Source organism: Cyrtonyx montezumae, unplaced genomic scaffold (genome assembly GCF_038088225.1).
Source record: "Cyrtonyx montezumae isolate F1298 unplaced genomic scaffold, pur_monq_1.0 scaffold_6, whole genome shotgun sequence".
Lineage (NCBI taxonomy): Eukaryota > Metazoa > Chordata > Aves > Galliformes > Odontophoridae > Cyrtonyx > Cyrtonyx montezumae.
Genome location: NW_027072067.1, coordinates 2,371,604 through 2,384,105, shown reverse-complemented (window position 1 = coordinate 2,384,105; position 12,502 = coordinate 2,371,604). Strand labels below are relative to the sequence as shown.

The 12,502-nt window shown below is 57.7% G+C and overlaps 2 protein-coding genes across 2 annotated transcripts; both read right to left on the bottom strand.

Moving 5' to 3' along the window:
* Window positions 1–574: 574 nt before the first annotated feature.
* On the bottom strand, window positions 575–3,239 carry LOC136057115 (guanylate-binding protein 1-like). The gene is made up of 4 exons (XM_065749684.1): window positions 3,171–3,239; window positions 1,440–1,652; window positions 1,263–1,365; window positions 575–819 (listed from the first exon to the last, which is right to left on the bottom strand). The coding sequence occupies exons 1-4, from the start codon at window positions 3,237–3,239 to the stop codon at window positions 575–577; spliced, it is 630 nt and encodes a 209-aa protein (XP_065605756.1).
* Window positions 3,240–3,430: 191 nt separating this feature from the next.
* LOC136057144 (guanylate-binding protein 1-like) lies at window positions 3,431–8,310 on the bottom strand. The gene is made up of 9 exons (XM_065749710.1): window positions 7,998–8,310; window positions 7,787–7,914; window positions 7,591–7,700; window positions 6,633–6,850; window positions 6,315–6,557; window positions 4,966–5,240; window positions 4,443–4,655; window positions 4,266–4,368; window positions 3,431–3,822 (listed from the first exon to the last, which is right to left on the bottom strand). Exons 1-9 carry the CDS (start codon window positions 8,188–8,190, stop codon window positions 3,431–3,433), a joined length of 1,875 nt encoding a protein of 624 aa, XP_065605782.1. The 5' UTR covers window positions 8,191–8,310.
* Window positions 8,311–12,502: the final 4,192 nt, after the last annotated feature.

Here is a 12,502-nt window from a genome sequence, read left to right as displayed (position 1 = left end):
AAAGGATGCTTTTTGGACCTGCCCCCTGAAGGCAGAATGCAGGGACTACTTTGCCTTAGAGTGGGAAGATCCAAAGACCATAGAAAACAACAACTCAGATGGACAGTGCTTCCACAGGGATTCACAGAATCTCCTAACTTGTTTGGACAAGCCCTTGAGCAATTACTAAAAACTTATGAACCAAATCCACAGGTAACGTTAGTACAATATGTAGATGACCTGCTATTAGCTGGAACAGACGAGGAGACAGTTAGACAGGAGAGCATAAAATTATTAAATTTCTTAGCTTCAAAGGGGCTGAAAGTTTCAAGAGCGAAATTACAGAAGAGGAAGTGAAATATATTGGACATTGGTTAAGCAACGGAAATAAGAAATTAGACCCAGAACAGGTAAATGGGATTTTATCTGTAAAAGACCCAAAAAGCAAGAGGCAGGTGAGGCAGATTTTAGGGCTGCTAGGACCCTGTCAACAATGGATTGAGAATTATAGTAGTAAGGTAAAGTTTTCCACCAGAAACTAGTAAAAGGCCTAGGCTAAGGCCTAAGGCCTACGTGCATGTGATACGGACTCTGGTCAGTCACAGTCCTTGACAGAGTCAGCAAGGAGAGCTGCCTCGCTGTGCTCCCGTAGCTTCACGTCCAGCACCCGCTGCAGCTCCCGCTGCGTGCTCGCCGCCTCCGCCTGCATCTTGGCCTCCAGTGCTTGCAGGTTCTGCTCGTAGCTGCTCCGCTCATCTGCCAGCAGCGCCTCCAGCTGCCGTTCGCGCTCCGCCGTCGCCTTCTGCTGCTGCTCCAGGAGCTGCGCCTGCTGCTTCTGGTCTGGGGCCAAAGGGACAGGCTGAGGGGTACGCAGAAGCTGAGCCTTCTGCTTAGAAAACACGGCGCGCGTGGGATGGACTGAAGGGACAGGGTAAGGGGATGTGGGGAGGTGGTGAAGGGACAACGGGACAGTGTGCAGGGAAAAGGGGATGGGGTGAGGGGTCTTTAGGGAGGAAGAAGGGGCAATTGGAGGTGTCTCCAGGGTATTCTGGGACACCCCAAGAGGCGTAGGCACGCTGTGAAATATCCCTAATGGAGTACGAGGATTCCCAAAGTACGTGGGGATGCCATCAGCTGTCTCCCGGGGGACCTGGCCTATGGAACACGGGAGTGCTGTGAGATGTCCCCAAGGAACAGCACAAGGTGTCTCTTTTCCCTGGGTGAAACGGGGATGGAAGGGAGGAGGGGGGGGAGAAGAGATGACGCTGGGATGTGCTGCTCACCCTCCAGCTGCTTCTCGGCCTCGCTCAGTGCGTTGTCTGCCTTCAGCACTGCCTCCGCCTCTGCCCGGCGCCCCGCCAGGAACTCGTCCAGCACTTCCTCGGCCTGCGTATCCCCACACGAGTGAGGCACGGCCCCCTCCTCCTTGCCCTAAACCCCCTACCTGGAGCTGCTCCCACCTTGGGGCCCTTGCCCTCTGCTTCCCGGTAGCCCTCCAACAGCTGCTGCCGCTCGGCCTCGTAGGCGTGGTAGCCCCCGGGCTGTGCGTAGGTCCCACGGGCCAGGTTGGTGTCCAGTGGCCTTGCCAGCTCAGCCAGCAGCGCCCTGCAGCGTTGCTGTGATGCTGCCTCATTCTCCTCCTGCAGGCGGCTGTACTCCGTGCTGACCTGTTCCTGGGTGGGATGGGGTCAGAGTCATGGTGGTGTTGGGGGGAGTGCCACAGGAACAGGGACGTGGGGACGGAGAGCACTGGGGCAGTGGGGATGAAATCGTGGGGGCAAGGCTGTGAGAATGAGGGCAGCCTTATAGGAGTGGGCACCGGGCTGTGTGGGCAGGTCAGTGGAGACAGAGGGCCACGGGGCTGGCTAGTGCTGTAGCAATGGGGACAAGGTCGTGGGAATGGGGACAGCCTAGCAGGGATAGGAGCAAGGCTGTGGGGGCAGGGACAGTGCTGTGGCACGAAGGTGCGGGCTGGCCGTGCACCATGAGACCATGAGACCATGAGACCATGAGGGTAGGGAGGCCCTTCAGAGGGATCTGGATAGGCTGAACAGCTGGGCTGAGCTCAATGGGATGAGGTTCAATAAGACTAAGTGCTGGGTCCTGCACTTTGGCCACAATAACCCCATGCAATGCTATAGGCTTGGTGCAGAATGGCTTGAAGAATGTAGAGAGGAAAAGGACCTGGGGGTGTTGGTTGATGCTCGGCTCAACATGAGCCGGCAGTGTGCCCAGGTGGCCAAGAAGGCCAACAGCATCCTGGCCTGTATTAGAAATAGTGCAGCCAGCAGGAGCAGGGAGGTGATCATCCCCCTGTACTCAGCTCTGGTACGGCCGCACCTCGAGTACTGTGTTCAGTTTTGGGCCCCTCACTACAAGAAGGACATTGAGGCCCTGGAGCGTGTTCAGAGGAGGGCAACAAAACTGGAGAGGGGTCTGGAGCACAAGTCTTATGAGGAGCGGCTGAGGGAGCTGGGATTGTTTAGTCTGGAGAAGAGGAGGCTCAGAGGAGACCTTATTGCACTCTACCACTTCCTGAAGGGGGGTTGTGGTGAGGAGGGGGTGGGCCTCTTCTCCCTGATAAATAATGACAGGACGAGAGGGAATGGCCACAAGTTGCACCGGGGGAGATTTAGATTAGACCTGAGGAAGCATTTTTTTTCTGAAAGAGTGGTCAGGCACTGGGATGGCCTGCCTAGGGAGGTGGGTGAGGCACCATCCCTAGCGCTGTTCAAGAAGCGTTTAGATGAGGTGCTAAGGGATTTGATTTAGTAGTTGGGTAGGGACAGTGATAGGAGGATGGTTGGACTAGATGATCTTGTAGGTCCTTTCCAACCTAATGAACCGATGAACCTAGGAAGCCAGGGTCAGGATCAGGAACTAATATTCGGGCCGAGTTCTTGGGCCTGGTTCCCCATCCTTGGGCTCCGGGCCCAGCTTCCAGGACCGGTCCTCCTTTCTCAGCCCGGTTGCCCGCTCCCCGTCCGCGGTGTCGGTTCCCGGACTCCAGGTCCGGTCTCCGGGTCTCAGCCCCCAGCCCGGTTCTCGTTCCCGAGCGCAGGTTCCGAGCCCTGGACCCGACCCTCGGGCCTCGGTGCCCAAACCCAGCCGCGCTCCCAGCCGCCTCTGGCACTCCGAGCCCCTCCCCCACCTCGCTGCCACCCTCACGCGCGTCACGCCCGAAACGGAACGGAACGGAACGAACGGAGCGACCCCAGCGCCGCCCGGGAGGAGCCGGAAGTCCCGCGCTCTCGCGACATCGCCCCACCCAATCCCGTGCCGCGAGGTTTCGCTCCGCCCCTCCTTCCTTCCCCACGTCCGGTCGCACGGGTTATGACGTCACGGCGCCGGAAGCGCCGCTGCAGAGGAGCGAGGGAAGCGGGGCTGGGGGAGGAGCGCTTTATTTGGCCGCCGAACGGAGGCGGGCGGAGGCTCAGCGGGGTGTGGCAGCCTACACCGCCGTGCCCCGGAGCACTCTGGTCAGCCTTACCACGCGGGCGAAATCGCAGGCGGCGCGCACGGCGTCGCAGGCGTTGGCCGCCAGCTCCTGCTTGCTGCTGTTGTTCATCTCCCGCCGCAGCGCCGCCAGCTCCTGCTCCATCAGCGCCGCCCGCTCGCCGAAGCCGCGCTGCAGCAGTTCGCTGTGCTCCCGTAGCTTCGCGTCCAGCACCCGCTGCAGCTCCCGCTGTGTGCTTGCCGCCTCCGCCTGCATCTTGGCCTCCAGTGCTTGCAGGTTCTGCTCGTAGCTGCTCCGCTCATCTGCCAGCAGTGCCTCCAGCTGCCGTTCGCGCTCCGCCGTCGCCTTCTGCTGCTGCTCCAGGAGCTGCGCCTGCTGCTTCTGGTCTGGGGCCAAAGGGACAGGCTGAGGGGTACGCAGAAGCTGAGCCTTCTGCTTAGAAAACACGGCGCACGTGGGATGGACTGAAGGGACAGGGTAAGGGGATGTGGGGAGGTGGTGAAGGGACAACGGGACAGTGTGCAGGGAAAAGGGGATGGGGTGAGGGGTCCTTAGGGAGGAAGAAGGGGCAATTGGAGGTGTCTCCAGGGTATTCTGGGACACCCCAAGAGGCGTAGGCACGCTGTGAAATATCCCTAATGGAGTACGAGGATTCCCAAAGTACGTGGGGATGCCATCAGCTGTCTCCCGGGGGACCTGGCCTATGGAACACGGGAGTGCTGTGAGATGTCCCCAAGGAACAGCACAAGGTGTCTCTTTTCCCTGGGTGAAACGGGGATGGAAGGGGGGAAGGGGGGGAGAAGAGATGACGCTGGGATGTGCTGCTCACCCTCCAGCTGCTTCTCGGCCTCGCTCAGTGCGTTGTCTGCCTTCAGCACTGCCTCCGCCTCTGCCCGGCGCCCCGCCAGGAACTCGTCCAGCACTTCCTCGGCCTGCGTATCCCCACACGAGTGAGGCACGGCCCCCTCCTCCTTGCCCTAAACCCCCTACCTGGAGCTGCTCCCACCTTGGGGCCCTTGCCCTCTGCTTCCCGGTAGCCCTCCAACAGCTTCTGCCGCTCGGCCTCGTAGGCGTGGTAGCCCCCGGGCTGTGCGTAGGTCCCACGGGCCAGGTTGGTGTCCAGTGGCCTTGCCAGCTCAGCCAGCAGCGCCCTGCAGCGTCGCTGTGATGCTGCCTCATTCTCCTCCTGCAGGCGGCTGTACTCCGTGCTGACCTGTTCCTGGGTGGGATGGGGTCAGAGTCATGGTGGTGTTGGGGGGAGTGCCACAGGAACAGGGACGTGGGGACGGAGAGCACTGGGGCAGTGGGGATGAAATCGTGGGGGCAAGGCTGTGAGAATGAGGGCAGCCTTATAGGAGTGGGCACCGGGCTGTGTGGGCAGGTCAGTGGAGACAGAGGGCCACGGGGCTGGCTAGTGCTGTAGCAATGGGGACAAGGTCGTGGGAATGGGGACAGCCTAGCAGGGATAGGAGCAAGGCTGTGGGGGCAGGGACAGTGCTGTGGCACGAAGGGGCGGGCTGGCCGTGCACCATGAGACGCCGCTGGTACTCCTGGTCGCGGTCCCGGAAGCTGCGACGCTGGAAGACAGCGAGTGCCTCACGCAGGTGCTCCCCATGCGAGGCCGAGAGCTGTGCAGACTCTGTGGGCAGTGACAGCCCCCGCATGCCCCTGGCGTAGGCCTCCAGCGCTGCCGTCACCGCACCTGCGTTCTCCTTGGCCATCATCGCTGCTGCTGCTCCCTCCAGGCAGGGCAGACGCCCGCTGTTGATGGCCTCCACATAGCTGCGCAGCAGTGTGCACAGGGCTGTGGAGAAACGGCACGGTGACGCTTCCCTCGTGGTTGGCACCTTGCTGCTGTGCTGCTATTGCCGTCCTCTGGTCCCTGTGCTTTTTGTCCCTTTGCCACCCTGTCATCGCCCCATGGTCAGCTTCGTGTTCTTCCCCCCCGCCCTCCAAGTTGTCCCCTGTGTTGCAGTTGCCATCCTGTTGTCACCCTGTCATTTCCATCGTCTCACAGCTGCTTTTTGCAGTCTCCTGTTTTGCCACTGTCACCCTGTTGTTATGCCATCGGTGCTTCACTGCCCCCTTGTAGGAAAACAGTAGGACAGTAGGGCCTCATGCCTCAGTAATTGGTTACGTATCAGATGATTCAGTAACCAAGCATTGCCTTAGTCTCATGGGAAGATGACAATTACCATTGTACATAAGATGATTTAACTATATCCTTCCATCTGTGTTCCTTAGCATATGTATTCTTTTGATCTCTGTACTGTCGCGTACCCTCTGCCCTCTACATATGATTGATGAGCCCGGTTGTATCTTCCTAGTTAAAATTAGACTACTGCATGACATATACAAACCTGTAAGTCACTGGAATAAATTTGAAGCTGCTTTGCTCGCATTGAGTGGTTGTGCTTCCCTACACTTATAGGCAGGTACTCTGGTCAGGTGTGTTGCAACACCCCTCTGTTGCAGCATCGCTACCGTCACTCAGCTGTCACCCTGTTGTTCCCAAAGTCATCATGTCCTGTGTCACCACTGTCATCTCTCCGTTCTGTTTCACCATTGTCGCACTGCTGTACTGTGCTGCCATCGTGACCCTTTGTCATCATTCTGCCATCCCCAGTGTTATCACTCTGTTATGGTCGCCATGGTCATTGTCCCCCTGCTGTTGTGTCACCACCGTCGCCCCCAGTTTGCCGTGGTCGTTGTGCTCCCTTGGTCCTCGTGTCGTCCCTTATGATGCCCTTGCTATTGTCACCCGCTCATCAGTCTGTCCTCGCGCTGTTGTCCCGCGTTGACACTGCACTTGTCCTGCTGTTGTCTTCTGTGTCACCCCGTGTCCCCTTCTCCTCCTTTCCATCCTCCCCTTACTTACCACGCCCTGTCACTGCTCCGCCGTCAGGCAGCACCTTGGGCCAGGTGGAGCCCAGCACGTAGTCGCAGAACCTGGCCGCCTGTTGGAGGAAACGTGGGGCCAACGCAGCCTCGGGCAGCTCCTCCAGGCTCCCGTGCTCCTCTGTGGCCAGCGGTGGTGGCAGCACGAAGCACTTCCGTGTGGGGAAGTAGTTGCGGAGGCACAGCCGCGTCCCGTTGTAGTTCTGCACCTTGCGGCCGTGCCCTGTGGCGGGCAGACAGCTGTTGGTGCTGCCGCCCGTTGGTGCCGCCCTAATGACCCCAGTGGGGCAGCACTCACCGTGCTTGAGCTGCAGCGCCTGCTCCAGGTACTCATCCTCGCTGATGGGCCGCTCACCCACGCGCAGCTCCAGCGTGAAGTCCCGCACCACCCACACGAAGCCGGGGAAGAAGCGCGTGAACTCAGTGTCCTCAGCCTCATCTTCTTTTTCAGTGCTGTCGCTGCTGTCCTTGTCCCCGTCCCGCACCCGGATCAGCTCTGACAGACGCGTCACCAGCCTGGCCCCGCTCAGGAGCACAACGTTCCCCAGATCCCGTGTCCCCTCCAAAAATCCTCTCTATGCCCCGAATATTTCTGTCCTTCTCTCTATTTTACGGCCCCCGTCCGCCATTGTACCCAGCTGCACCCTGAATAGTGCACCCCCTCTTAGACCCGGGATCACCCTTAAATCCCTCCGTTTCACCTGAAGTGCACTGCCCCCACCAAATGCCACGTCCCCCCGAGTCTTGAGTAACCCCAGTTCCCCAGTTTTGCCTGGCATCCCCCAGTGTCGTTCCAAGTCCTGCGGTAACCAAATCCGCCAACTTCATCCTAAGTGCCGCGTTGCCCTAAATCCTACGACTTCTCCAAATCCTGCTGTTTCATCTCAAGTTCCACAGTTTCAGCCCAAGTCTCGGGTTGCTTGATGTTAGTTCTTTCTTTGCCCCAAATCTGTCTCACCCCAGCTCCCGCACTGCGCAGTCCTCCCACTTTTCCCCCAGATCACGCTCTTGTGTTGCCAGAATCTCCCGGTTTTGCCCCAGGTCCTGCAACGCTCATCCCCTGTAGCTGTGCCCCAGGTTCCCTACAGCCCCAAGCACTCAGTTTCACCCCGGATCCCTCAGCCTCAACCCAACCTCCCGTTGTCCCGGTCCCATAGCTACAGCCCCCATCTGGTCTTGCCCAAGACCCCATGGCCCCAGATCCCCAAGTTTCACCGCAAGCCCTCCCCACACCCAGCCCGATCCCTGCAGGATACTCCAGGTGCTCCAGTGCCTTTTGGTCGATGGTGCCTATGCTGTTGTACACCAGGGTGCTGGACAGCAGCAGCGCCAGCGTGAAGATCCAGGCGTCGTTGTGGCTGTCACCCTGTGCCCACAGCAGCGTTCGGGGTGTTCTGGAGGACTCTGGGGAGAGGTGTGGGGCCACCCTTCCCGCCCGGCCCCCGCACTCACCTTGTTGGGGTCTCCCAGTCCCTCGGTGTCCAGCAGCACCAAGGTCACGCCGGGCCGGCGCGGGTGGGGCAGGCACCACATCCAGATGCCCTTGGTCTGTGCCTGCACCGTGGGGCCCAGCGGGAAGCCTGCAGGTGACGAGCCATCACAGATCGGCAACGGTACCCTGAGATGCCCCCGAATAAGCGAATGGCTCTGCCCCCCAGCTCACCGGTGCGCTTCTGTGCCAGCCGGTTCATCAGGAAGGACTTCCCGGTGCGGTAGGGCCCGGCGATGGCCACCACCACCAGGGGCTCAGCCACCCCCTGCAGCACCGCCAGCGCCGCGGGGTCGAGGGACAGCGCACCGTCCTTGTTGTTCACCAGGCAGAGCGGGGCCGGCATCGGCAGCACCGGAGCGTCCATGCTCGTGCTACTTGTCTGCGTCAGCGCCGCTGGAACCGAAAGAGAAAGTGAACCCAGCTCTCCCTCTGCCGTTTGGCTTCCTTCCCCCGGACGCCGCTCCCTTCCCTGAAATCGCGATGCCTGCACGGGGGCCTGGCCTGTCTGTAGGGGCAGCCCGCACAGCTACTGCATGTCACAGCCGTTTGGAGACAGCACCTATCGTGCTGCCAACCACTCTTTTGCAGTGAGGGCTCCTGCGTGGCGGGGAGCGGTGTTTGTGCAGCAGCAGAGCGCCGCGGTGCAGCCACAGTGCGCTGCTACCACCACACAGTGCCATGCTACGGCTGTGGGGATGGAAGGTTGCTTCTGCATAAGAACAAGACACTTCATTTCACCATCTCTGCAGCCGCCTGGCCTCACAGAAATTAGAAATAAAGATTGTAAATTGATTAGCAGTATACGGGTATAGCTGGTAGCAATTTATGTCTAGCCACGGTGAATGGTTGTGTAATGTTTTGCTGCGTGACGTGCCCAGGGAAGTGAGGGCAAGCTGGAACTTGCCTGTCTGAAGGGGCGTCAGGGAGACCTGGCACCCCCCGGTGCTCTTTGTTTAACAAGAGAAACGTCCCTGGGACAGAAGGGAAGCGGCCTTGGAGAGAGCCACCACGTAAATACGTTAAGAAGAGTTCTGAGACATCGTGGGAACGACGACGACGACTGGCTGGTGGCAAGACAGAGTGAGAATCAGGATGTACTCTACAAATGTAAACCTTCCCCGGTGCAAGGTAGAGTACGAATTAACAAGTGTAATTAACAGCTGTAAACCTGGTAACAGAGACGCTGTTGTATACCAGGGTTCTGGAGAGCAGCAGCACCAGTGTGAAGATGCAGGCGTTGCAGTGGGTGTCATCCTGCACACATACCTGGGTTACTGGGGGCTCCGGTCCTACGGGGCTCTGGGCACCCCGCTGCCCCTGTACCCACCTTGTTGGGGTCTCCCAGGTGTCCAGCAGCACCGAGATCACGCCGGGCCGGTGCAGCTGGGGCAGGCACCTCATCCAGATGCCCTTGGTCTGTGCACCGTGGGGCCTGGTGGGATGCCCGTGGGAAGAGAGCTGTCAGAAAAACCCCAGAACGTCCCCCAAACGGTTGGGGCTTCTCCCTCGCTTCACCAGCGTGCTTCTGTGCCAGCCGGTTCGTCAGGAAGGACTTCCCGGTGCAGTACAGCCCGGAGACGGCCACCAAGGGCCGCGTGACACCACGCAGTGTCAGTGCCGTGGGGTCGAGGGGCAGCGCACCGTCCTTGCTGTTCACCAGGCGGAGCCGGGCCGGCATCGGCAGCACCGCAGCGTCCATGCTCGTGCTGCCACCTGCTGCGATTGCAGAGCGGACACCGCAGTCTGTAGTAACGCCGCGTCCCCGTCCTCCTCCCGTCCCACATCCTGCTGCTGTTTGCTAGCTGTTTTTTCCTCTTCCTTTCCCGGAACACTGCTGGCTTCCCCGAACTCAAGGCGCCTGGACCGTGCCAGTGGATTCACTGCAGGGACTGCGGGTGGAGGAAAGAGTGCTGCAGCAGTTTGCTGACAGCGCCTGACACCTGCCTGACCGCTGTGGGCAGGAACAGCACGGCCAGGGCGCCAGGAGGCCAGCGTCTGCTGGATGCAGTTCTCCTCCTCCCGAAGCCGCTCCATCTACAGCTGCAGCACCGCTGCCTCGTGCCTGAAGCGCTCTCGCATCAGCTCCCCCTGCTCCTGCGGGACCACTACAGTTACCACTCCACGGTAACTGTACACAGAACCTCCATGGCGCAGCTGCAGCACGACAGCACAGCCACACAACAGCACGGCACAGCAACACCACAACACCTTTTTACAACCACTTCTCACCTGTAGTCTCGCACAGCACCTCCATGGTGCACCCAACACGTGCTTGTGCTCATGCAGGCTATAGCGATCTTAAGCTTGCTAATGCTCATTGACGAGTAGCCCTGTGGTTTGGTTAGGAAACAGGAAGAATCCGTGCCCTCGTGCCAAGGAGCTAACAGTGATATTCTCAGCTCCGTATGCCAGGCACGTAAGGAAGTTCTGCTTGAATTCGCTTGTACTGTGAATGCGAGTATTGTGCTATCAAGGCAAGGAGGCAACTGAGCACGTGTGAAGTCACAGTGAGAAAGAGTACTGGCTTCATCCAGAGAGTGTCCGGACCACCACCGCAAGAATCTCCTGGTACGGAGTTCTTCGTTCTTAAGCATGGCTTTTGTTAGCAGTGAGAGATCAGAGCAAAATACAGAGCAGGGCGAGGAAAGCCTGGCATAAGATAAAACAGGTCCAACAGCTTCAAGAAATACCGCCCTCCTGTATCCAGAGAAACGTACAGAATGATCTTAAACACCATAGGTTGGTGATAGGCATCAGATGGAAAAATGGATTTGCCAATGTGTTGCATAGGCTGTGAGCCTGGAGAACTTGGCCAGTAGGGGAAAGGAGAGCAACTAAAGGTATACGAGGAGAAGTGGTGCGCTGATGAAGTGCGTTTTCTCCTTGGCCACAGGTGGATGCGCCCGCTATTGCAATAGCGAGCAAAAAACCTTTGCTGCTTCAGCGAGATCTTGGTCTGATCAAAACTGCTTCTGAGCTTCTCTCGCGCTAGGGAAAGTGAGGGGAGCGTGGGGACGGAGGGGGGAACATGGGGATATGGGGCACACAGACCCCGTTCCCTCCCACCTGGGGCTGCAGCAGAGCTGTGGGTCTCACTTTCAATTCCGCGCGGTCTGGGTGAAAGCCGGGCGGCGATTGGTTGCGGTGCTGCCCACGGGTGGAACGCGCGCTGATATTGTGTGTGTGGCGGTGCCTCGGGGCCCCTCCTGATGTGGGCAGAGTCCCACGGGCTGTGGGGCTTACGGGTGGTTTGAAGCAACTGGGATTCATAGATTCATGGATACATTAGGTTGGAAAGGACCTACAGGATCATCTAGGCCAACCATCCTCCTGTCACCGTCCCTACCCACTAAGCTACTAAACCAAATCCCTTAGCACCTCATCTAAACGCTCCTTGAACAGCGCTTAGATGAGGTGCTAAGGGATTTGGTAAGTGGGAGTGGTTTGGAGATGTTTTCGGGGCACTAGGGGCACTGTAAGGGTAATTCTGGGAGAATCTGGGACAAATCTGGGGCACTTGAGAGGGAGTTTGTCAAAGTTAAGAGGCAGTCTGGGGCAGTCAGGGAACCGGGAGCAGCGTATGGTCCTCAGAAGGGCAAAGATAGAACCAGGGTCCATCTGCACAGCCCCCTCAGCTCTGAAAAAGGTGGGCAAGTGGGTACTGCACACTATAGAGACCTCCCGGGCTAGCGGAGGACGTGATTATGTGCGCCTAGGCTAAGGCCTAAGGCCTACGTGCATGTGATACGGACTCTGGTCAGTCACAGTCCTTGACAGAGTCGGCAAGAAGAGAGAGCTGCCTACGCAGAAAAAGGGCTGTACTAGCAGAAGAGCAAGAAGTTACAGTTTAGGGTGGGCGAAAAAACTGTTTGCTGCCAACGAATCAGAGAGGAACCTCAGGTGCGTGATTGCCTCACGCTGACCCCTTACTATCCAATCGATTATGGAGGCGTTACGCGTGATTCGCGCCTGCAACCGATCAGGAGTACGCTTTGTATTATTTAGGAGTTTATTATTTTAGAGTTTTATTATTTTATATATTTGATGTCATGGTTTTATGATTTTTGGTACTGGTATTCCACGTCATAACATCACGTAGTGCGTTTAGGGTTAAAGAGTTAATGCTCCAGCTCCGTGGATCATCGATAGTTCCAGGTGTACCTGTCTCAGAAGAGAAGAACTCCATTCCCCAGAGCACTGTGCGATGCTTTGCATTTTTACGTGTTTACGCTCAGAGGGAAAGATAAAAACTGTCTGCGGTCACGGGACACTCTCTTTCCTTTGGGATCCACTCAGCAGTGGGTGCTCGCTGCCGTCCACCTTCAGCGTTAGCGTAAGGCCTTCGGTTTATCGGACACTCTCTCGCTCATTTTATTTGATTTATTAGCTTCCATTCAAATTATACTGTATTATATTGTGTTATTTTGCTTTCTGATATCCTATTGAGTAAATTAGATTACCTCCTCAGATCGTTGCTGCTGTTTTGTTTCTAGGCCCATCTCCCTTTCCCCCTTCTCCTTTCCTGGGGCATGGGTCCGTGGACAAACCTGCCCGTAAAAAATTGATAATTTTATATTATTATTTTATTATTTAACAGTTATTTTTTCAAATACATTGTCACTGTTATCCCTTTCATAAAGTTCCAGAGTCTGTTCATTTTCTGCTGACATGATGTT

Coding starts and splice junctions, on each gene's coding strand:
- LOC136057115 (XM_065749684.1), bottom strand. CDS start 3,239: ATGTCGCGAGAGCGCGGGACTTCCGGCTCCTCCCGGGCGGCGCTGGGG. Junction 1,653..3,170: donor CGCTCCGTTCGTTCCGTTCC/GTTCCGTTTCGG, acceptor CATCCCACCCAG/GAACAGGTCAGCACGGAGTA. Junction 1,366..1,439: donor CAGAGGGCAAGGGCCCCAAG/GTGGGAGCAGCT, acceptor GGGGATACGCAG/GCCGAGGAAGTGCTGGACGA.
- LOC136057144 (XM_065749710.1), bottom strand. CDS start 8,190: ATGGACGCTCCGGTGCTGCCGATGCCGGCCCCGCTCTGCCTGGTGAAC. Junction 6,851..7,590: donor AAGGCACTGGAGCACCTGGA/GTATCCTGCAGG, acceptor GAGCGGGGCCAG/GCTGGTGACGCGTCTGTCAG. Junction 4,369..4,442: donor CAGAGGGCAAGGGCCCCAAG/GTGGGAGCAGCT, acceptor GGGGATACGCAG/GCCGAGGAAGTGCTGGACGA.